The 26,026-nt window shown below is 43.3% G+C and overlaps 1 protein-coding gene across 2 annotated transcripts in view; it reads left to right on the forward strand.

Moving 5' to 3' along the window:
- The window catches only part of XPO5 (exportin 5), a 2,857,558-nt gene that overhangs the window by 1,419,471 nt on the left and 1,412,061 nt on the right, over window positions 1–26,026 (forward strand). For both annotated transcript variants that reach the window (XM_044060355.1, XM_044060360.1), the window contains exon 18: window positions 20,367–20,466. In XM_044060355.1, coding sequence (XP_043916290.1) covers window positions 20,367–20,466 — 100 coding nt within the window. The remainder of the gene's footprint in view (window positions 1–20,366; window positions 20,467–26,026) is intronic.

Consider the following 26,026-nt stretch of genomic DNA (forward strand, 5'->3'; position numbering starts at 1 on the left):
GCAAGGCCATTTCAAAACAGACCATTTCCAAATGGATACCACACTGTAGCCATTTCTGCTGCAAACACCATGGAAAACAAACCCTTCAGGGTTTCAGAACACATTCCTGTAGGGAAACTTCTACAGCATTCCTCAGGGGAGTCCCTATCAGGGACATTCTGAAGGCTGCTACTTGGAGCTCTGTACACACATTCTCCAAGCATTACCACCTGCCTATATTTTCCAAATCCAGGGTGGGTTTTGCAACTGCAGTCCTGTAGGGCATACTTGCCAGCCCAAACACTTCTGCCTCCACCCTTTCTACAGCTTTGGGAATCAACCCAAGTGTGATGACTGCAACAGTGAAACACGAAGAATGTAGTACAGTTGTGTACACTTACCATAAATGTAGATGTTTGAGTGTATTCTCTGTTACAGTTCTGGTTTCCCTTCCTCCAGCTCCCTTCTCACTCTGTCTCTCCTCTCTGTGTATACTTACTCACCCCTTGCAGGGGTATTGGTATTGCTATTTGCTTTTTACTGATGGAGATTTTTCCACTGTAGCTTAACTCCCTGCTGGGGCTCCTGACATTTGAGGCAAGAAAAAGTGATGTAATGGTGTCGGCTGCCTGTTTTTATACCCCTGACGACCTGACGTCAGACCAGGAGTGGCAGCAACCGACGCAAAAATACTAAGTCTCTGATATTCGGGCCGACTGAGGGCTACCTGCAGGCAGATAACCCAAGTGTGATGATTGCAACAGCGAATGCACTCTAACTTCTACATTTATGCTAAGTTTACACACCTGTACTTTTTGCTTTACTTACAGAATTATTTGTAACTTGTGTTAGGTCACTCAAGTCAAATTTAATTTTTTCCTCGTATTCTAAAGATGGTTTAGCTCTCCTCGGAGTATGGTGGAAATGTAATACACCTGTGGAGCATAAAAAGCTTTTAGCCTTTATTTAGATAGCAAGCTGTTTTTCTGTGGAACGCCATCTTCTCTTACTAGAAAGCAATATTTTAAAGTCCTTGTAAGACAGATGAGCCTAAAATGAGGTAATTAAAGATTACTTGGTTGGATAGTGTGAGGCTATAGAGATCCTAGATGTTTCGCTGGAAATTGCGTGTTGGCTTTGAAGAGACAGCACATCTTCAGAGGAGGAGGAATCCGATTCGGATGAAGACTCACTGGCTTACTCCTCCCAAATAATCTCCGGGACAGCTGGGACTCTGATAATGATTTCCTTTTGTGAAACAGTCACCAGGATGATGCAGAACTTTGATCTGAACACTAAACATGTCACAGATGTATAGTAAAGGTACTTTTGAAAACTGGAAGTAGGGCCCCTGAGACCTTCCAGTTCTCCCTGTCCTGGAAGCCACCTTGGATGCTTTCGCCTCCACATCTACTAACCCAAGCTCTCAGCTACCAGTACCCAAGAAACCAGATGGGTTCTACAGGGTGCTAGAGGAAATGACATTCCTACAGAAAATCATATATCAGGTCTCTTGTGTTTCTGTCACTGCAAATAAATCCACCAAACTCCTCCCTGCATCCAGTGTGCTGCCATCTGAAAGAGACAGTCGGGCTGTGGACAGGTGTGGGAAAAACATTTATACTTCTGCCTCCCACTCTGGCATTTAGAGCCCTCAGCTACCAGGCACAAATGACGAAATATCTGTTACTTATTCTGGGAAACTTGAATAAGTCTTGTTGCTGATTTTGAGGATTCTGATCTCAAATCCCAGGATGTGTCCATGCTCAACAGTGCTACCTGATTAGACAGACATTGCATTAAATGCAGCTGTGATATTGCAGAGGCTTCCTGCAAGGCTACAGCCACCAGTTCAGGCATCCGCAGGTTTGCTTTGCTTTGCCATCAATCCCTCCTTTAAGATGTCAGGGTCAAGCTAATGGATTCTCTTCATAGAAATCTTCTGTTTGACAGTACTGCTGCCGAACTGTTTAAAGCATTTTAGAAGTAAGGCAGAATCATGTAGAATTTCGATCAGCATACTTACATCAGTCCCTAGATACTGGAGGAATTATCCTTTGCTACCTTTGTCCACAAGGAACAAAAGTCTCCTAAGAAGGGTAACAAAATGGACAAAGAAAAGATACAGTTGAAACCATAGTGAGAATTTAAGCCTGGAAAGATCCCTTTCCAGAAAAAAAAGCTATCTTTTGACTGCCTCCTCCCTTCCACCTTTGTTCACAAGGTCCCATTGTCTCAGACTCAGTCTGTCCCTCCCATCCTGGGACTGCATTATTACAGATAATTGGGTGTTGTCCATCATATAAAAAGTCTACAGTGTATCTGAATCAGTCACATCTCATCCTCCATTGGTTCAGGACCTTCTCTTCCAGTGGACTTGTAGAACCATTTCTTCCCCAGGAAAGAGGGAACATAGAAACCAGTTCTGGATTTGTTATATCTGAGCATCTCTTTAGAAGTTCCATCTTTCAATATGCTTTTTCTCCAGAGCTTAGGTCTCTCAGTCCTTCAAGTTTTCCCAGCCGCCATAAACCCGAAAGATACATACCTGCACATCCCCATACATCCTGCTTATAGGAAATGTCTCGGGTTTTAAGTTCTGTCCTTTACCTTTTTTACTGGTTACAGTTTTTGGAGTCATCAGAAGGTGCCTAGCTCTGGGTATTGTGCTTTGTAGAAGTCAGGGGTATCCAAATTTTCCCTTACCTCGATGACCTTCTGATTCAGGTCACATCCAAGCAAATTCTTCTGTGACATCTCAGTTGAAAAAACTGTTACTCTCTTTCAACCTCAGGAAGTCTTCTCCGACTCTGTCCGAAGATACAATCTTCCTACATTGCAGACTGAATATCCTGTCAATGACAACCTTCCTCCCAAAACTAAAAGTTGTTCTTCGTGTTTCACTGTTGCAGTCATCACATTTGGATTATCTGCCTGCGGGTAGCCCTCAGTCAGCCTGAATACCAGAGTCTTGGATTTTTGCGTTGGATGCTGTCGCTTCTTCCATGAAGTCAGGTAGTCAGGGGTATAAAACATGCAGCCGATGCCATTACATCAGCTTTTCTTGCCTTGCAGTGTCTAAAGCAGAAGCAGTTTGCAAGTACCGGTCGGCCGCCTCCTGAAATTTTCGTTTTTTCGAGTTTCAAACCTGATCCCCATTGGGGATCCTTTTTTCTTGCTCTAACAGATGTCAGAAAAAATTAAGTCTTGCCTGTGGAAAGCAAATACCTTAGAGATTTTCATTCTTACTGCGTCACCTTTTTAGGCCCAGACCGCGACATTCCTCGCTGTCAGTTTTGTGCCTTGTTCAACGCCCGAAGTAATCGTCGGGCTATTTTTGTCACTAAATTCTTTCACTTTTGATCTCCGTATTCTGAAATGGTTTCGATAAGCCATCCGACTACCAATCTTCCGAAAAAACATAAGGATAAAGACAGACCGCATAGGTCCAAGACTGCCGGTGACGCTTCCGTTGAGCTAGTCACCAGTCTGCCGGTACTCAGTGAAGCTCTTTCACAGCCCCTGATACCCGCTTCTACAGATTCACAGGCCTCTACTGAGACTCATTCAGAGTATGCCGTGAGATGCTTCTTCAACTATGGAACCTACGGATGTATCTACCTTGGATGTGTCCGGAGCCGCTGTGCAGCCACTGGCTTCTGAGGGTGTATTCAGGCCTTCTGATTTTCATATTAAACAGACGACTTCGTTTCAAACCAAAAATACCGAATTTCTCAGGCCTAGACTTCACACTACACCTAGGAAACCGACATCCAAAGCGTATTCTCAGGCCCACATGCCACAGAAACAAATGCTTAGAATGGCTGAAGACTTTATTACTTCAATTATGGGAAGTCAGCCTTCCCCCTCAAAAAGACCAAGAACTGATTTTCCTTCTGATTCTTCAGCTTATGAGTCTGATAACTGTGACCCTTCTGATTACCAGGACATACCCTTATCTACCTATGAGGATTCTGATGCAGAGGGTTCCATTCCCTGTGCTTCCCCACCAGAAGATTTTTCTTTTGGTGAAACCCTGCATACCCTTAGAGAGCATTTCTGCTGGGAGAGACTACTCTGTCCAAAAAAGAGACTCAGTGAATTTGTAAACTTTCCTCAGCACAGGCCTCTAGCTATCCCTTCTGTTACAGAAATTGTTGATGTCTTCTTGGAATCCAGCCTTACCCCTGATACTTTGCCTCCAGCTCCCAGGAAACCTGACAGGTACTACAGAGTACCTGACTCCCATAAATTCCACTTTAAGAATCTTGTTGCAGATCCACCGACCATTTCCCAGGGACCTAAAGGCATTAAGGCTACAACAGCCAAAAATCCTACCCCTTCAGACCGGGATTCTAGGGCTTTAGACATGGGGTAAGAAGGTATACACCTCTGCTACTCTCGCCATCAGGGCTTTAAATTGCAAGTTTTATATGTTAAAATATCAGCAACATATTATGGAACTAGTTAAACAGAAAATGATGTTGATTCCTGATTGTGCAGAACATAAAGGTTTACAAGAGTTTTAATGCATTCTACTAACCAAGTTGGAAAACATACTTTGCAATGTGTTTTTGATGCCTTCAAAGCATCTTGCAGGACTGCTGTTACTGGGTCTATTCTTAGAAGGCATACTTGGCTTAAGGTACAAACCTTGCCAGACCATGTCAAAGCAAAATTACTAGATGCACCATTAAACCAAGAACATCTATTTGGCAGTAAAGCAGAAGTCCTCAAAAGGATGGAGGAAAAAGCTAAATCTATGCAAACTGTTAAAGATTTCCTGCAGGTACAGCCACCTAGATTCAGTAGACATTGGCCTTCAAAAAACTGTTTTTTTCCATGCCCTCCCAGACCTTCTCAGTCCAAACCCAGGGGCAGCAGACCACCAAGACTACAGCCTCAGGATATGCACAGATCTAAGCAATGGAATGCTCCCACCTCTAAAACAGTGAAGTAGTAAGCCGCCATCATATGGAAAAATCTCATAATGACTTATCCTTAACTCTTCCAAGCCTTGCCCAAGTGCTTGCACCTTTAGGAGGAAAACTTGCCCTGCATGCAAAAAACTAGGAGTACATTACCCAGGACTGATGGGTTTTAAACATAGTTTCCCAGGGATACAGATTCCACTTCCACTTACTGCCAACTCCAAGCGGATGGCCAGACCTCCCCACCAAACCAGTGGACAGAGGCCCAAAAGCAAGTACTTTCTCTTCAGTATCAAGGCTATTCTACCTGTCCCAGGAGAGCAATGGAGACCAGGTTTTTATTCCAGTTGGTTTCTGGTACACAGAAAAGAAAACTCTTGGCACCCTATCCTGGATCTGTCTATTCCCAACACCTTTTTGGTGGTTCAAAAATTCAAAATGCTTACTCTCCAACAGCTGCTTCCTATGTTAGCCAAGGACTCCTGGCTAGCCACCCTAGACTTAAAAGAAGTTTATCTGCACATCCCATAAGAGAATAAGGGAATCTTGCAGGAAATATCTACATTTCAGAGCAGGCTCTATGGCACTATAAGTTCTCTGCACTTCCCTTTGGCGTATCTACTGCGCCCAGGATATTCACAAAATACCTAGCTCCAGCCATTGCATATTGCAGGCAGAGAAGAATTCAAATTTACCCATACCTGGACGAGTGCCTGATTCAGGCGGATAGTCAGGAATTGCTACTACAGCACCTGTCATTTGTAAAGAGACTTCTAACTTCACTGGGGTACAACATCAACAAAAAGAAATCACATCTGGTACCCGCCAACAGATTGTATTCCTGGGAGCAAGCTTGAACACAACTTCCCAGACGGCTTTCCTCACTCCAGAGAAACAATTTTATGTGACAAACTACTTCAATCTACTGGCCACCAAAACCCAGCTATCTGCAAGAAAAATATTGCAAGCCCTAGGGTTCATGGCCTCTTGCATTCTACTAATTCCATATACAAGACTGCATATGAGGAAACTTCAATGGTACTTGAAAAGTCTCTGGTGTCAACATTCTCAGGACCTGGAAACAGTGATTCCTATCATTCCTTGCCTAAGGACAGAGTTCCTTTGGTGGGTAGAGGCCTGCTACCACAACAAGGGACTCCCTTTCACTCAACCCCCTGCTGCCCAAACCCTAACAGATGCATCAGACCATGCATGGGGGGCTCACATGGCAGGACAAATGCATACAAGGCAAATGGAGCCCAAAACAAATGCACCTGCATATCAATCAGAAAGAAATGTTAGCTGTACAGAATGCTCTGACTGCCTTCAAATGCCTTATTCTTCCAGGGCAAGTATTGGTAAAGACACACAACACCACAGATGTTCTTCGTGTTTCACTGTTGCAGTCCTAACATATGGGTTATCCGGCTCCCGGTAGCCCTCAGTCGGCCCGAATACCAGAGTCCTTGGTATATAACGTTGGCTGCCTTCGGTTGTAATCTGATGTCAGAAGGTCCAGTAGAAAGGGAGGTGACCAATGCCATTTCCTCAGTTTTTCTTGCCTTAATTGTCAGGAGCCCCCAAAAGAAGGTTAAACCAGGAAGGAAACGCCCTGAAAAAAATGCCATCCAAAAATAACATAAGTAGTCTGTGCCCTAGGAAAAAAAGGGGGGATGGAGGGTGGGAAACCAGGACTGCAACTGTGAAATACACTCAACATCTACATTTATGGTAAGTGTACACAACTGTACTCTTTTCTTCGTGTTTCACTGTTGCAGTCCTGACATATGGGTTGATTCCCAAAGCCCAGGAAGAAAACAAAAGGGGGGAGGAAGAATCACAGATTAAGGATTGGTAAGGCGGTCTTGCAAAACTGCAGAGGCAAAACCAGCCCTAGACTTGAAAATAAAGATAGATTGTAATGCTTTGCGAAAGTATGGACAGAAGACGACCAAGTGGCTGCTTCTAGAATGTCCTTAGTAGGCACACCTCTCAAAAAAGCTGGAGAAGTAGAAGCTGCTCTAGTAGAATGGGTACTAATACCCTGGGGGGGAACCTTTCCATGCTGCAGGTAACAAAAGTGAATACAGTGAGCAGTCCATTTGGAGATGCACACACCTTGTCTGAAGGTATTCAGGCAAGCCATATCTGTCCATGTGCATCAACAGACAAGGGTCACCAATTCTTACAAGTCTTGTAGGCTCGCTCTAATGGCATGGGACATAGCCATTAAAAGAAACCTGTCCCTGCAGGCAATTAACATACCTTTGGGGGACAGTGTCCTCGCAGTCACCCAGTAGATCCAAAGACAACCCTCGCAAATGGATGATGTCCTTCATGGATGCATCTACAGTCATAACGAATGGGTTGTCCTGTCGTCAGGCAGCCCTTCGGTCGGCCGGATTCCAAAGTCTGGGTCCGGCTTCGGCTGATGTCGCACTTCACCCGACGTCATCTCTGCTGGTCTTCGGGTATAAAGGCATCAGCCGACGCCATTTTCCTCAGTCTTTCTTGCCGCGTGGCGCCCGAAGCAGAAGCTGTTCGCAAGTGCCGGTCGGTCAGATCCAGAGATTACTACTACCGAATACTACTTCGAAGACTTCTAAAAGCTAAGTACCCCGTTGGGGACTCTTTCTTGCCTCAGCCGATGTCAGAAAAAGTCAATAACTGTTTAACTTGTGGGAAACAAATACCTCATAAAGATTTCCACTCTTATTGTCTGCCTTGCTTAGGCCCAGACCACGACGTAGCAGCCTGTTCGGCCTGCGCTTCCTTCAACCGACGAACGCTAAGGCGTCGGTCGGAGTTTGCTGAACAGTTTTTCGGCTCAGACTTTGCTTACATTATGCCGTCGGATCCTCCGACTACCCAAATTGTTAAAAAACGCAAGGAAAAAGACCGACACTCGCGGTCCGCGGTTTCGGCCGAAACCACGGTTAAGCAAGCCGCGAGTGTCTCTGTTTCGGCCGAAACCGAGAAAACTGGTCAATCTTCAGCCGAATCCATGGCTACTACTGAGGCTCCTGCTACCTTACCTGAATCGGCCTCAGAAATTTTGCCTACAACTGTGGTTTCTAGTGAGTTATCAGACACCATCCCTTTGGATGTTTCTACCCCAGCACGTGGTGCTGCTAGACCCCCTGCAGCCATGTCTATCAAGGCCTTTGCCAGGGCTAAAGCAGCCAAATCTGCTAAGTCAGTGCCTGTAAAACCTCCCTCACACAGGCCCACTTCTAGTTCACAAATGCTTACTCTGGCAGAAGATTTAATATCCTTAATTAGGGGATCCCAATCTCACCCAGACAGGGCCTCTCAGCCCCAGAAAGAGACCTAGGACAGAGCCCCCCGAGCCAGTGTCCTCTGATGATTCTGCGGATGACTCCGACATTACAGAACAGCCAGAGGATCCTTTTTCTACTTATGAAGACTCCGATGCTGAAGAATCCATTCCAGCTGCCTCTCCACCAGAGGAATTTTCCTTTGGGGAAACCTTACATGCCATGAGAGAACAATTCCAATGGCAGGGACAAGACTTCTCAGATTCAAGAAAAAGGCTTAGGACTTTCCTGCATTTACCACAACATAGGCCCTTAGCTATACCTCCTGTTTTGCCTGTTGTGGATGATGCATTTAATGATGTCTGCACTGCTCCTGATTCTTTACCTCCAGCCCCTGCCAAACCTGATAGATTTTACAGGGTTCCAGACACTCATCACCACCTATACAAGGCCCCACTGGCAGACCCCGAAACTATTTCCCAGGGGCCTAAGGCAGTAGCCTCAACCACAGCAAAAAACCCTATTCCTTCAGAAAGGGAATCTAGGTCCTTGGACAGATGGGGGAAAAAAGTTTACACCTCTGCTACTCTATCAGCTAGAGCTTTAAACTGTCAGTTTCACATGATCCAATACCAAGAGTTTATGCTTGATCAGTTAACTAAAAAAGTATCCTCTGATGAATCTATAGATAAGAAATATGTATTAGAAATGGTCAATAACATACAACAGGTTAGTAACCATTCCTTAAAATGTGGCTATGATGCACTGGAGGCTTCATTTAGATCAGCCATGACTGGCACAGTGATAAGAAGACATGCATGGTTGAAAGAGCAGGTCTTACCGGATCATGTTAAAGCTAAGCTATTAGATGCTCCTATGGATAAGGCCAGTTTATTTGGTACTGACGACTAGGAAGTTCCACAGTCTGAGTATACTACAGCAAAGGCACGTACCTCCTCGTCAGAAATAAAATGTTCACACTGTTTTCAAAAAAGTCCACACTGAAAGATGTTGCCAAAATAGATCCACAGCAATAATGGAATTTATTCTTGAAAACAGACAAACTAATACAGCCAACACAACGCCATAGGAATAATCCAACAGATTTACCCGGGTTTCGTCCGCCAAGACGAACTTCTTCAGAATAATCTAATCACTAATTACCTCCCCTTTATATACACAACGAATTAATTAAACCACCTAATTAATGAATAATTAAATGTACTATTAAACAATTATCCTAAACATAAATATACTACAATTAATTAAAATGAATCCATGTTATATAAAAATATAACCTAATGTGTACATATATAAATATTTGTGAACAAACATAATCATTATAAAAAACATAAATAATTAAAATAGTAGATTTATAACAAAATCATAATTCATTAAATAATGCAATACATGAACATGATACTAAATTGATGCAAAGTGTGTATAATTATTTGTACCCTCATAAATTACATACAAATACTCCCATGGACTATCCACCTTTATATGTATATATGATATTCCTTATTCAGTAGTTTAACACTAATAATCTATAATCATATAACAACTCCTAAAAAAATTATTATTATTATATATATATATATATATATATATATATATATATATATATATATATATATATATATTATTATTATTATTCTGAAGAAGTTCGTCTTGGCGGACGAAACCCGGGTAAATCTGTTGGATTATTCCTATGGCGTTGTGTTGGCTGTATTAGTTTGTCTGTTTTCAAGAATAAATTCCATTATTGCTGTGGATCTATTTTGGCAACATCTTTCAGCGTGGACTTTTTTGAAAACAGTGTGAACATTTTATTTCTGACGAGGAGGTACGTGCCTTTGCTGTAGTATACTCAGACTGTGGAACTTCCTAGTCGTCAGTTACAAGTTTGTGTTCTTAACGTATTTTGTGTCAGTATGGAAGACGAGGTGGTTCCGGCGGACACGGGAGTTATACTCCAGCAAATTAATGCACAATTGAAAGAGCATTCGGCTCTAATTCAAAAACTGCTAAGCATAAACAGCCATGATAATAACTCTATTGCCAATGACACCCTTGGACTGCCATTGACACAAGCTACGCTGCAATCTCCCATTACAACTAAGCAAGGTACCTTAAACCAAGTTTTCAGCGGGGAGAATGTCAACAATAAGAATAATACCAATTTTAACGTTTGGCGTGACAATTCTTTTTAGTTTAATATGGTTCAGAATGATACTCAATTACCACCAAAGAGACAGCATGATGCAATGTGTGATATGTTAAAAACCTTCGAAATAAAACTGTTCAAATACAAACGAGTACAACTTGAAAATAGTTACCTGCAGAGAAACATAGATTTACACATGGTCCCTAAAGGACTAAGACTTTGGAAATATCCACACGGAAGTGAAAACAACGATAATATGTTAGAAGAGCTGCATGAACTGTTCAACAACACTGGAGTGCGTATGATGGAAATCATGATTAAATACAACAATATAAGAATAGATAATATGTTAAAAGAACTTGATGTACTTAATCAAAACATTAGTCAAGATTCCACCTTTGACAATCATTACACTAAATATACTACCATCATTAAGGACATTGAGTATAACTGTGGAATCATATATAATAAGAAATGTAATAAAATAACAAGGGACATCAAAAGGTATGAGGCTGGTGAAATTTACCCCAAATCAAAGCACAAATATAATAACCATGGTGATGAGACACAAACGGAACGTACCCGACAAAGACAGGAAGTGTATGACATCACTTCCGACAATGAGGAACAGCAACAACATGGCCCCCATGAACAGAACTACGCAGAAGTGGTAAGGCATTCGGAAAGGCTCTTCAATCGGGGAAAAAACTATGGAGAGGATGATTATAAAAACACAGGGGCGAAACCAAAAAGAGGTTTTTTAGCGGCAAACAACGCGAAAGCCGGATGGAAGAGTCGGAAATGAGGAAACCATCCGTACACTGTACTGATATCAACGCGGATTACATCACGGACATAGACTATGCTATTGCTGCACCGATTGTGGACTTATATCAACCAACCATAACACAAGAATTGTTTCAGCACGAGCATGGCATTTGTGAACAAGGTTTGGGACATATTAATGTTTTCGATGTTTTACAGCCCTGTATGCAACGAGCATTAATTAGTAATGATATGGCAGGGGACAGTCAATTTTATGATGGTAATGCTGAGCAAGTAGATAATAGAGTGAATTATACTAATACATTTAATGATCATATAGTACATAAGATATGTGATATGGCAACCAGTCCACACGGGCAGACTGGGCATGTTTGTATTCAGTGTGGTACGAACAAAAATGATAACCATGGCAATGTTAAAGAATATAATTATGCTAAGAATGAGAGTGACTTTTCCGCCCAGAAAATAGTTGAAGACCTAAGTGTTATAAATTGTCAGGGAGACATACAATTAGACTCAAGTATGTTACGACAAGATGATCAAGCATTATTGGACTTGACAATATATGAATACCCTGAAATTATTTGTTCTCCTTCTAATATATCGAACTGTTACATTAAAAACACAGTTGATAACATGACCAATGATGGTATGAATGAGAATAACATCAACTCTTTAAGAGATGAATTTTACATCCCTATCAATTTTAATATTGATTTAAACATTGAAAAGTATTTGAACAAAGTAGATACATGTACATCAGATGACAATTTAGAATTAATTGATAAAGAACCTTTAAGTAACCCAAGTATTATTACCAATACCCATGGGGATTATAAAATATTCAACTATTCTAAATATGTATTTAACAGTAAACATGCTAATTTACTTTCACGAGGACATAACTTTGTACCCTGTCGTAAGGGGAGATTAGTGAACTCAATTGTCAATTTGAAATTATTTAGTAGAAAATTAAATTTGAAATTATTTTTTCAAGGTAGTGTACAGGACAACAGGAAGAACTATACAGAAATTGATTTGAGTAAACCTAGTATTTTTAATCCCCCTATGAATGATAAAATAATTAATTTTGAAAAACGGGCCGAAATGGACATTAGGGATTTTTTCAAACAATATAATACTCCTATACATAGTAATATGACAGAAAGTGATGAAGAAATATTTAAACATATATTAAATATAAAAGATATTAGAATAATGAGGCCTGATAAAGGTAGTGGAGTTGTTATAACTGACACAGGGGATTATGTCTCTTATATGACTACCATGTTGCTAGGTAAATCTTATTCTGAAATAAGCCTAAATGAAATCAACATTGCTCACCAAAGAATTGATAATAGATTAGAAGACATGTTAATGCAAGGTGAACTGACAGAGGACGAATACAAATATTTAACTAATGACTTTCCGGTCATTAGTGGAATATTTGGAATTCCAAAAATCCACAAGGGTCTGAATAATTTACAGTTCAGACCTGTTGTGGATGGGAAGAGAAATAAAACATGTTTTATTAGTCAATATCTAGATAGTCACTTTAAATTAAGTATGTCTAAATTCCCATACATCACAAAAGACTCCTGGGACTTTCTTAATATGATGAATCAAGTTAAAATGAAGGATGGAGACATTATGGTTACTATAGATGTTTGCAATCTTTTCACATCAATACCCCACGATATAGGGTTGATTTGGTTAGAAGAACAGCTTTTTGAATCAAAAACATTTGACCAAACCAAGATTAACACCCTGATTGGTCTAATGGAAATAGTACTACATAACAACTATTTGTATTATGAAGGAAATTACTATAAGCAAATTGATGGAGTTGCAATGGGGACAGCATGTGCCCCCATGTACGCTAATTTAATAATGACATATTGGGAGTACAACTATATTTTCAATAATCCATTTAAACAATACATTAAAACATACACTAGATATTTGGATGATATCTTTATAATATGGGACACCGTTGAGGTATCATTAAAAATATTTCTTGAATACATAAATCAAAATGTTCGATTCTTAAAATTTACACATCATATTGGCTATGAAAGTATATCATATTTGGATGTGGAGTTAACCTTTGATAAACATAGGGGATATTTAAAATCCAATATACATAGAAAACCAACCTTTTCCAATTCCTATCTTCACTATGACAGCTGGCACCCTGACCATCAAAAGAAGGGCGTTGTTAAGGGTCAGATGGTCAGGGCAGCCAGGATGATTAGTGAGGAGATGGAATTGCATGATGAATTGGAATTTATGCAAAGTATGTTTATAAGTAGGGGATATCCAGAAATCCTATGTGAAACAATTAAACAAGAAGTGAAAAATAAGAGACGGATAGGAATATATCAAGCCATTTTAAGTTATGGATATGATAAAAATATAAATAAGACTCAGTATGAAAATAAGGATCAGATACCCCTATACATTTCAGTATATGATGATTGTACCCCAATAATTAAGAATATTATTATTAGGAATTGGAATCTGTATACTAGTGAATATATGACAGCATCAATATTTCAAGGACCTATCAAATTTGTGTACAAAAAGGATAGGTCTTTCAAAGAATTTTTTGAACATAACATTGAAGTACAACAACACAATAACAATAGACCAATTGGGAATTTCAGATGTGGAAGATGTACAACATGTAAGTATATACAAGATACACAGGATAAAATTAAAATCAATTTTAACAACATAAATATTAAAGGACATTTCAACTGTCATACTTCTAATGTGATTTATGTAGCATTATGTCAACAGTGTAGAGCCTTTTATATAGGCAATACAAGTAGGAAGTTCAGGAGTAGAATAAAAGAACATGTATTGGATATAAAGCATATGAAAACCACCAATGCTTTAGTGAGACACATCCAATTACATACTGATCATAAATTTAAATTTTGTATAATTGAACAATTACTGTATGATGTACAAGGAAGAATTACTAAATATGATCTAGACATACAGGAGTTAAAATGGCAGATTCTGTTGAATGCCCATAATTGGCCGGGACTCAATGAATACTGTACAATCAAACCTATCCTTATGAAAAATCATATTAAGGGTAGGTGTTAAGTCAGTCCTGTACACCACCGGTTTTAGGTTAATTTTAATTTTATTTTAGTTTATTTTAGTTTAGTTTAGTCTAATACATAACTATTAAATAAATAAATGGGGAAAAAAAGTATTATAATTTCAGAAAATAATCTTACACAAGTAAAAGTAGTAGGTATAAGAGTATATTTATGTATATTTTATGTTTATTCAATCACTTGCATATAAACCGCAATAATAATTTTTTTAGGAGTTGTTATATGATTATAGATTATTAGTGTTAAACTACTGAATAAGGAATATCATATATACATATAAAGGTGGATAGTCCATGGGAGTATTTGTATGTAATTTATGAGGGTACAAATAATTATACACACTTTGCATCAATTTAGTATCATGTTCATGTATTGCATTATTTAATGAATTATGATTTTGTTATAAATCTACCATTTTAATTATTTATGTTTTTTATAATGATTATGTTCACAAATATTTATATATGTACACATTAGGTTATATTTTTATATAACATGGATTCATTTTAATTAATTGTAGTATATTTATGTTTAGGATAATTGTTTAATAGTACATTTAATTATTCATGAATTAGGTGGTTTAATTAATTCGTTGTGTATATAAAGGGGAGGTAATTAGTGATTAGATTATTCTGAAGAAGTTCGTCTTGGCGGACGAAACCCGGGTAAATCTGTTGGATTATTCCTATGGCGTTGTGTTGGCTGTATTAGTTTGTCTGTTTTCAAGAATAAATTCCATTATTGCTGTGGATCTATTTTGGCAACATCTTTCAGCGTGGACTTTTTTGAAAACAGTGTGAACATTTTATTTCTGACGAGGAGGTACGTGCCTTTGCTGTAGTATACTCAGACTGTGGAACTTCCTAGTCGTCAGTTACAAGTTTGTGTTCTTAACGTATTTTGTGTCAGTTTATTTGGTACACCTGCCCAGCAGGTAATGAAGAAAATGGAAGAAAAGGCAAAATCTGTACAAACAGTTAAAGATTTCTTACAGGTTCAGCCCCCAAGGTTTAGCAGGAACTGGCCTGCCAGAAATTGGTCCTTTCCTGACTCCACAAGATCCCAAAGGGGCAGGAATAGACGCTCCAGAGGCAGAAATCAATCCAGAGGAGGTGCCTACAGAGGACGACAGTGGCAAGGTAATAACAGAGGCACAGACACAACCACTACCACTGCAACAGGACAATCACAGTGACTTGGCTCTAACTCCGCCTACCAGGGAGCAAATAGCAGCACCATTAGGCGGAAAATTAGCCTTATTTTCGAAAAATTGGCACTATATCACAAGAGACAAGTGGATTTTGCAAACCATAGACCAGGGCTACCGGTTCCACTTCCACACCTTACCAGTAAAAAGAGGAATGCCAAACCTGCCTCCAAATCAAAAAATAGAAGCTCTACAGCAGATAACGGAATTAACAAAGATGAGAGCTGTGGAAAGAGTACCAATAACAGAACAGGGCAAAGGATTCTATTCCAGACTCTTCCTAATACCAATAAAAGAAAAAAGTTGGAGACCTATTCTCGACCTGTCCATCTTAAACACATATATCATTGTCCCAAAATTCAAAATGCTGACCCTACAGCAACTTCTTCCCATGCTGGGCAAGGAGTGTTGGCTGGTAACTCTAGATCTCAAGGAGGCATACCTGCACGTCCCCATTCGACCAAATTGCAGAAGATACCTCAGATTTCTTGCAGGATCAGAGCATTATCAATTCTCAGCATTGCCCTTTGGCTTATCTACTGCGCCCAGAGTATTCACAAAATGCCTGGTATCAGTAATCGCTCACTGCAGACTACAGGGAATCCAAATTTATCCATACCTGGACGACTGCCTGCTACAAGCGGGCAACAAAAGCAAGCTGACAACAGATTTACAAAGGGTCATTTACTTGCTACAAGCCCTGGGATACACAGTCAATTTACAAAAGTCAAGGCTGATACCATCCCAAACAAGAACATTCTTGGGCGCGGAATTGGACACAGTAAAACAAATGGCATTCCTAACTGCAGAAAAACAAAAAGAACTCCCTCTTTACTTCTTGGCATTAACAAAACAGAACAAACTAACAGCAAGAAAAGTTCTGCAGGCCTTGGGCTTCATGGCATCATGCATAATCTTGGTCCCACATGCCAGACTGCATATGAGAAAACTACAGTGGTACCTAAATAATTTATGGTCTCAACACAGGCACAGCCTAGAAGCAGAAATACCACTAATCCCATGCCTAAAACAGGAGTTCCTATGGTGGGCTCGAGCATGCCAGTCAAACCCAGGCCTACCCTTCCACAACTTTCGAACAAGCCAAACCATCACAACAGACGCCTCAGACCTAGGATGGGGCACATGCTGGACAGATGGGTACAAGGATTGTGGACTCAGGACCAGCTGCACCTGCACATAAAGCAAAAGAAATGCTGGCAGTAAAACTGGCAATCCAAAAATTCAGACCATTCCTCAAAGAAGGCCATTTGATGATAAGGACAGACAACACCACAGTCATGTGGTACATCAACAAACAGGGAGGCACTCATTCATACCCCCTATGCAGAATGACTTTGGACCTTTGGAATCTGGCACTCAGCTACAACATCCAGTTACAGGCAATATTTGTACCAGGAAAAGAGAACACCCTAGCAGACATGTTAAGCAGAACCACCTCGGATGCTCCCGAATGGATGCTACACCCGGACGTCTTCAAGACCATCACAAAGAAATGGGGAATGCCACAAATAGATCTATTCGCTTCCCCTCTCAATCACCAGCTCAAAAAATTCTGCACAAGGACATTCCACCCACTTGCATGGAAGGTGGATTCGCTCTCCTTCAGCTGGAAAGGTCTGACAGCATATGCATTTCCACCTCTTCCCTTGATACACAAGGTATTACTGAAAATCAAAGAGGAACGTCCAAGGATAATCCTGATAGCTCCGAACTGGCCAAGACAACACTGGTACCCATTGCTGAGGAGCATGTCTCAGGAGAAAATGTGGTCAATACCCCTGATGCCTTTGATGTTAACTCAGAACAACTACAGCATCATGCATCCAAACCTAAAAACTTTGCAACTGACTGCCTGGAACATCACATAGCAGCAACTAATCCAGATCTTTCCCAAAGGGTAAAAGACATTATCCTTGAAGCCCGCAGACCTTCAACAAGAAGGAACTATGCAGGAAAATGGAAAAGGTTTGTCATTTGGAGTGCTGAAAGAGGAAAAGATGTGTCGAATATAGATATTGCTAACATTCTGGAGTATTTGGCAGAACTTCTACATACAGGCCTGTCCTATTCCTCCATCAAGATACATGCATCAGCTATTTCAGCAGAATACAGCTTTGATCCACCCGTCTTTTCACATCCTCTACTCAGGCAGTTCCTCAGAGGGATCAAGAATGTAAAACCTCCTAGGAAACCACCATTACCAGCATGGGACTTGAACTTTGTGCTAGAAAAGTTGACACTCCCTCCGTTTGAACCAGCAGCAACAGCAGATCTACAGCACCTGTCATGGAAAACTGCTTTCCTACTGGCAATTACCTCAGCAAGGAGGGTTTCTGAACTACAGGCCTTAATGGCAGTACAACCCTTCCTAATCTTCCATCAAGATAGGGTGTCCATGAGAACTAATCCTACATTTATGCCTAAGGTGGTATCCAGAGTGTCTTTAAACCAGGCAATCCACCTACCTACCTTCTTCCCCAATCCACAAAACCGAGGGGAAAGAATGCTGCATACCTTGGATGTACATAGACAGCTACGCTACTACCTGGACAGAACCAAAAGTAACAGAAAAACTGACCAGCTTTTTGTAGCCTATGCAACAGGAAGGGAAGGAAAAGCAATTTCCAAACAGACAATCTCCAAATGGATAGGAAATTGCATAAGATTCTGTTACTCCTACCATGGAAAACCAATTCCACAGAACATAAGGCCTCATTCTACAAGGGCTACAGCCACTACCACAGCTTTCTTACGAGGAGTGGCAACCAAGGACATTATTGAGGCGGCTACTTGGACCTCCGTGCATACGTTTGCCAAGCATTATAATTTACCTCTGTATTCTAGATCCCGAGCAGGGTTCGCCACTGCTGTACTGGAAGGGATCCTAACCACACCATAATTTTTTCTTCCTCCTCCCCTAGTTGGCTATGGTATTCTACCCATTTGTTATGACTGCAGATGCATCCATGAAGGACATAGTACAGTTTTGTACCTACCATAAATGTAGATGTCCGAACTGGATAGCATCTGCAGTCAGGATTACCCTCCCTCCTTCCCCTCTGTGGTACTCCTAGGGTATTTACCCTCCAAATAGCTAGCTGGGGGGGGGGTCTCTTATGGTGTATTTGTTTGTATATATGTACATACATGCTTATTTTTTGTGTTTGCCTTCTATCTTTTTGGAAACATTGGCATTTATCCAAACTTTAGCCTTCCAAGAGGGCAACTGGCATCTGGGGCAAGAAACACTGAGGAAAATGGCGTCGGCTGATGCCTTTATACCCGAAGACCAGCAGAGATGACGTCGGGTGAAGTGCGACATCAGCCGAAGCCGGACCCAGACTTTGGAATCCGGCCGACCGAAGGGCTGCCTGACGACAGGACAACCCATTTGTTATGACTGCAGATGCTATCCAGTTCGGACATCTACATTTATGGTAGGTACAAAACTGTACTTTGCACAGCGTGGTCATTCTGGGCTTGTTCACAAGTGGGAGTACATCTCGGATCTTTTTGCCTCCAACCAGAACAGACGACTCAGACTGTTCTGCTGCAGGTCCCCTTGTTTGCCTGCTGTGGATGGGGGGTGTCCCTTTATGCCCCTCCCCTCCCAAAGGTTCTCTTGAAGATGCAGTGGGACAACCCCATATTCTTGCTACTGACTCCATTTTAGCCCAGACAGCATTTGTTCCCCCTTCTACTCCATCTAGCTAGGGGCAGTCATTCCTAGTTACCTCACACAAAACAAGAGCTCTGTAATTTACCCCAGCCTGCATGCTCGTTGCCTCACTCTCTTGGTGATGGTCTTAAATCTTTTTAGATACTGCTATTCAGAAGACATGCTCCAGCTACTCCAGGTGGCAAGAAAACCTACCACTGGAAAATCTTGCATCTCCTAGTGGAAAAGATTTTCATTGTGATGCTGCAAATAGAATTAAGGCTCCTATCAGCTGGCTATACATAATTTTCTGGAATGCATGTGTAAGCTTATCACAATTGGTCTGACCTAATTCTCCATGAAGACCCACTTGTCTTTATCTGCTTGTCTGCCTTTAAAATCACAGTTGCCTTCCAGAATTGAGGTCAAATAAGGTGTCCTTCAGCTCAAGACTCCTAAAAAGGCTAATACTGACTCCATGGGATCTGAACTTTGTTCTGGAAAAACTTATTTTGCTACCCTTTGAACCAGCAGCTTCAGCTTCGATGTTTTGTACTTGGAAAACCATCTTATTAGTCGCTCTTCTCCCTGCTGGAAGAGTTTGAGTTGCAGGCCCTGATGGCGATCCCACCCAACCTTGCCTTCCATAAGGAGAGGTTTTCCTTAAGGGTTAACTCCTTTATGCCCAAGGTGGTAAATGAGCTGCAGCAGAACCACTCTACGCATTTGCTAGCTTTTTCCCCTAACCCACAAAATAAAAGTGAGAGGCTCCTCCACTCCCTAGATGTACATAGACAACCAAGATTCTACCTGGACAAAATAGTATTTTTATCATGTATGAAAGAGCTCATTTTGGCTCTGGTGTCTTCACAGGGAATCTGTAATCCTCTTCACGGGCTCAAATCATCTCCCTGATGAGCTGCTTTTGTAATTTCACTTGTGTAAGAAATCAACTGTGGTTAAGATTTTACGTAGAATATCTGTGGTTATAGTAACTGCCCACAAGCAAGTACATCTTTTAAGTATCCTGATACTCAGGAAATGTATCAGTAGTGGTGTGGCTTTTTAAGTATGTTTTGCACTCTTATTTTATCATTTAACATTTGATTTAGTTTTCTGGTTAGATACTTCGTGTTTATCATATCTTTAAAATGTAATCTGCAGAAAGTTGTTTTAGACTGACTGTTTTGTTTTGTTTAATGCAGTGCACTCTGGGACCCAGTGCAGTTTCTTTCATTTATTGGCGCAGACAAAGCACCTGCTGATCCTACCCTTGAGGATGGATATGGATTGAACCGATCAAGGGTAAGGAATGTGATTAAGTTCTTGATAAATGCTAGATGAGCCACCTTTTTGTGTAGCTTTATTAACCATACAGGCCGTGTCTGTCTGTCTGTTCTCACTAGGTAGGAGGTCTTGCAGGCATTGCATGTTCTTTTCTTCACCATTACTTTAAATGCATTTTGAAGGGGAAAATGTTTTGCTTTCTGTTCTTAATTTGATAAAGCAAATGCAAGCTGAAAATTAAGGAAAATTTAATATTTTATGAAATTATACACTACTGTGAAGGCCGTATTTAAGATAATTTTAAACATTTATTAGGATGTTGTGATTATTACTATAGAAATATGGATGCAGCTTTTTATTAGTACAGATTAATTCTCATGTTCAGCTTCCGCAGACTTGTGTGATATTAAGGTGGTGTAACATAAGACCTGAAGTAGGCAGACTTCATTTGTCTGCAACCTCTGGGTATCGGATCCGACATCGGATCCGAGCCGGCAGTTCAAAAGCTTTAGGATCCGAGCTCCTACCTCCTCCCTCTACCCATAACCCCTTGCCAAGCCCTGACTGACCTCAGATTTTCGTTTGCATTCGAGTAGCCAACGGATTTCATGAGCTCTTAGTAGCAAGTATTTCATTTCAGTATTCTGACAGAAAAAATTCTTTTCTTTTAAAAAATTTTAGTTAAGTGTGTGTTTTGGCTTTTCTCCTCCCTTTAGTTTAATTTTTCTCGGGTTTTGCGTTGTTTTGACTTGGTTTGTGTGTGTGTTAGTGTAGGCCTTTTAGGGTGTAGTCATGGCAGAGGCACCTAAGGCGATATTTTCAAAATGTACCGAGTGTGGCCACAAGCTTTCTCCAGCTGATGGCCACACTCGGTGCAAGGTCATCTGGGGGTTGAACACCTGTCATCTGGTTGTACCATATGTGCAGGGTTCAACCCCCTGGGCTTTAAGAGAGCGGAGGTCGAAGTTGGTTCTGGCGGGACTTATCCCTCCGGAATCGGCTTCGGCCTCTGCCCCTGCTAGTCAGCAGCCCCCCCCGGATGCTGCGGTCTCCCTTTCCCCAGCAGGGACTCAACCTCCCACCAAGAAGCCGGAGGATAGGGAGACCAGGAGAGAGAAAGAAAGACACAAGGAGAGGCACCACAAACGACGGGCCGAAACCTCTGTCTCGGCCACTCCGTCTAAGAGAGCCTCTCCTGTGGCTTCTAGCTCTCCTCATTCTCATCTCCAGTCTCCCCGGTTCTCTCCTGGACCCGAGGAGATGGAGACTGGTCCTGCTTCGAGGTCACCGAGGCGGCATTTTAGGTCCGCCTCGGTGGCCTCATCGAGGTCCACCTTCTCTATGTCTGAAGCGGATATGGACCGGATGATGAGGCGTTTCATCCAGGCCCAGATGCAGATGGGAGTGCTCCTGGCCCCCCCCCCCATCTGGGAGGGTCCTCGACCCCATGTTAAGTCCCTATAGCTTCTTCTCCGACCCGACTCCCGGGTTCGGAGCTGTCGGAGCCAGGCAGAGTTGGATCCGGGGGTGGTTCGGATCCGATTGGTCGGCGCACCTTGGATCCGATCCATCCCTTGAGTGCTTCGAGTACTTCGGACCCGACCTCTCGGAGCCGGGGGCCGAGCCTCGGATCCGAGGGAGCTGGTGTGTCTTCGGCTCCGTCTAGGTCAGAGCGTACCGGTCTCTCGGATCCGACAGTCTCGGCGCCGTCTCTGATCCATGCGTCAGATCCGAGTGGGGGTCGGCTCTCGGGGCTTAGAGAGGTCGGCTCCCCCTCGGCCTTCGACGTGTTAGAAAGGGCGCTGTTGAAGACCTCCGGACCCCCGGTCCCTGCCGCGACTCCACCCCACACTCCCTCGCAGCTGGGCCAGGCTCCCATCAGCCGGTCCCAGGGACAGCCTGCATCGATGTCCCAAGTAGTTCCCTTGGAACATCTGGGTGCTGGCGAGGACTCCTCGGACAGTCCCCCCGAGGAAGTGCCTCGCAAGCGCAAGTGTAAGAGGAGGCACGTGAACTCCCCTGAGTCCATCACTAAAGACACAGACTTGGATGAAGGGGAGGGCTCCCCAACATCACCCCCAGAGGATGTCTCATTTGGAGACATCATGGAAATGTTAAGGATCGGGGGGGTGGTCTGCCCCCAAGGCCTCCTCAGACGAGTCTGTGTTCTTGGAGGCATTTGAGGCGGGCCCATCTACCTCTTGGGTGTTTCCTACTGCCGATCCTCTGGTGGACCTTATTGCCAACAGTGCGTGGAAGGACCCGGACACCGTTGAGCCAGTTCCGAAACGCCCGGATCGTATCTTTAGTCCCCCTGCAGACCGCACTCATTGGAGTAAAGGACCCCCAGTAGATGCCATGATGATGGCTGCAGCCACAAAGAGAGAGTTAGCTCAGGAGAGTCCCTCTATGCATCCCCCGAACAAAGAGTCCCGCTCGATGGACCACATTGGGAAGCGAGTCTTTAGTTCAGCAACCTTCTCTTTGAGAGCGCTGAACTACATGGCACATGTCGTAAGGATGCAACGAGACCTGATTAAAGAGTACACTGCATCCCCTCCAGTGTCCATGTCGGCGGAGGACAGACACGTGTACTCCACCCGTATGGCCACTCTCAGAGCGGTTTCAAATACTTCTATGCGGCTACTTTCTCACGCAACTCAGAGAGCCGCTAGAGCTAGCGGAGCAGGCCTCGTCATGAGGCGTCAGGCCTGGCTCCGCCACTGTGACTTCGCAGAGCCCTTCAAAGCGACCTTCGCGAATGCCCCCTTCGATGGTTCTGCCCTTTTTGGCAAAACAGTTCGCGAATGCTGGTCCAGAGCGAAAAGGATGGGAAGACGCTGTCTGCCGTCGGAGTCCGCTTCTCAGCTCCCCAGAGGTCCTTCTCGAAGAACCAAAAGGGACAGAAGAAGATGTGGTTCCGGAAATCGCAGCAATCCCAACCTGCTCCGGACAACCAGTCCTTCCGTGGCAGAGGAGGACAGGGAGGTCGCCATCCTAGAGGCAGAGGGGCTCCTAGGAACTTTGGGTCCAGAGAACCTTTCTCTGACAGATCCACGCAGCAACCCTGAAGGGTTGCCCGGCCGCCCATCTCTGGAGGCGGTTGGGGGGGGCGGTTTTCGAAGCACCTGACAACATGGGAGTCAATCACGTCAGACCGTTGGGTGCTTCGGGTGATATCCAGGGGCTATTCAATCCCCTTTCACAAAATTCCCAGATCCCGAAGCCTCCCCGATGTACCACCCGATCAAAGGGAGGCAGCAGCTATCGTGATCGCGCAGCTGCTAACAAAAAGAGCCATCCAGCGCGTCCCCCGAGATCAGACAGGATCAGGGTTTTACTCCAGGTTCTTCTTGGTGCCAAAGAAGACGGGGGACTTAAGACCGATTCTAGACCTGTCACAATTGAACTGTCTGTAACCAAGCAAAAATTCCGGATGGTCACCTTACAATCTATCCTCCCCCTTTTGCGGGAGAATGACTGGATGTGCTCCATAGACCTCAAGGACGCGTACTACCACATTCTCATGGACAGACGGTCCAGGAGGTTCCTTCGCTTCCGACTGGGAGCCAGTCACTACCAGTTCAGGGTCCTTCCCTTTGATCTCACCTCTGCCCCCAGGGTGTTTACCAAAGTACTAGCAGTGGTAGCGGCCCACCTGAGACTCCAGGGAATTCAGGTGTTTCCATACCTGGACGACTGGCTCCTCACGGCATCATCAAGGCATCTGCTGTGCTCAGCCAGGGACTATTTCCTTCACATAGCCCCCCGACTGGGCATCACCTTAAACAAAGAGAAGTCTTCACTGGATCCCGCACAGCTTATAGACTTTATAGGAGGAAGATTGGACACAAGAAAAATGCGGGCATTCCTCACCCCGGATCGTCTGTCCAACCTGAGGTGTCATGTCGCGGCCATCTTGCGACCTGCTCCGACGACAGCTTCGGTCCTGAGGGCCCTAGGTTCAATGGCGGCAGCCATTCCGCTTCTTCTTCATGCTCGACTTCACATGCGGATTCTTCAATGGACCCTCCAGGTCCAATGGTCCCCGCTCTACTTCCCTCTCAGCAGCACGATAGCTATCAGCAAGGCCTGCAGGAGCTCCCTTCTTTGGTGGCTCCAGTCAACGGATCTCCTAACAGGGAGACCTTTCTGTGCTGCTTTCCCCCTAGCCATGGTGACCATGGACGCTTCTCGCCTCGGGTGGGGGGGGCATTCAGCGGGAAAAATTGTCCAAGGCACGTGGAACAGTTCAGAGACCTCACTGCATATAAATGTCCTGGAAATGAGGGCGGTGCTATTTGCGTTGCAAGCACTACACAGCCTTCTCCCTGCAGGGACTATTGCTATCCAGACGGACAACATGTCAGTAGTCTGGTACATCAACAAACAGGGGGGAACAGGTCCTATCCCCTTTGTCGAGAGGCCATGAGAGTCTGGGAATGGGCAATCTCCACCAATCGCTTTCTTGTGGCAATGCACATTCCGGGAAGATCCGACATCTTAGCGGACAAGCTCAGTCGCACCATTCTTTCCCCTCACGAATGGTTTCTCAACATTCTAGTAGCGAAGCAGATTTTTGCCGCCTGTGGGCAACCCTGTTCCGATCTTTTTGCTTCTCCCTCAAACGCCAAATGCGACAGTTTCTTCGCTCTATTTCCGCCATTCGAGGAATCCCCGAGAGACGCCCTGGTGCATGCTTGGCCTCCCGGTCTCCTTTATGCTTACCCTCCACTGCCTCTAATGCAGAAACTTTTGCAGAAAGCCAACAGCTTGGGGAGCAAAATTATTCTCATTGCCCCATTCTGGCCTCGTCAACCTTGGTTCCCCTTTGTGTGGTCTCACAGAGTGAATCCTCCCTGGATTCTAGATCCGATCCCGGATCTCATCTCCCATCCTCAAGGGCTTCCAATTCCGAACCTTCACACCCTGAAATTGACAGCCTGGCTGCTCCAATTCCATCCCTGATGAGGACTCCCGGTATCTCGTCACCAGTGAAAGCCATCTTAGTGGCGGCCCATAAACCCTCCACTAGGAAGGTTTACCGAAGCAAATGGAAGAGGTTTTCTATTTGGGCAGAACATAATAACCTTGACCCCTTTTCTGCACCACTTTCGGCGGTACTGGACTTCTTGACAGACCTTTTTCAGCAAGGAGCAAGCTCTTCCACGGTAAAGGTACAGATGGCAGCTATTTCCCATTACCATGTGGGTCTTGACTCAACACCTCTCATGGCTGCGAAAATTTGCAAAACCTTCCTCAAAGGTGCATTTCTCTTGAGGCCTCCGGTTAAGGAAGCTATACCACCTTGGGATTTATCTCTAGTTCTACAGGCTCTAACCGCTCCCCCCTTTGAGCCTGCAACCTCTGTGGATTTAAAATACCTTTCCTGGAAAACTGCCTTCTTATTAGCCATTACATCAGCTAGAAGAGTTTCGGAACTCCAGGCTTTTTGCGTCAAACCACCGTATCTTTCCTTTTTTCCGGATAGGGTTTTCCTCAGGACCAATCCTTCCTTTCTACCGAAGGTCTCTTCAGAATCCAATATCAACCAATCGATTAACTTGCCAGTTTTTTT

Source organism: Protopterus annectens, chromosome 1.part0 (genome assembly GCF_019279795.1).
Source record: "Protopterus annectens isolate FY-2018-M chromosome 1.part0, PAN1.0, whole genome shotgun sequence".
NCBI classification, from domain to species: Eukaryota; Metazoa; Chordata; order Ceratodontiformes; family Protopteridae; genus Protopterus; species Protopterus annectens.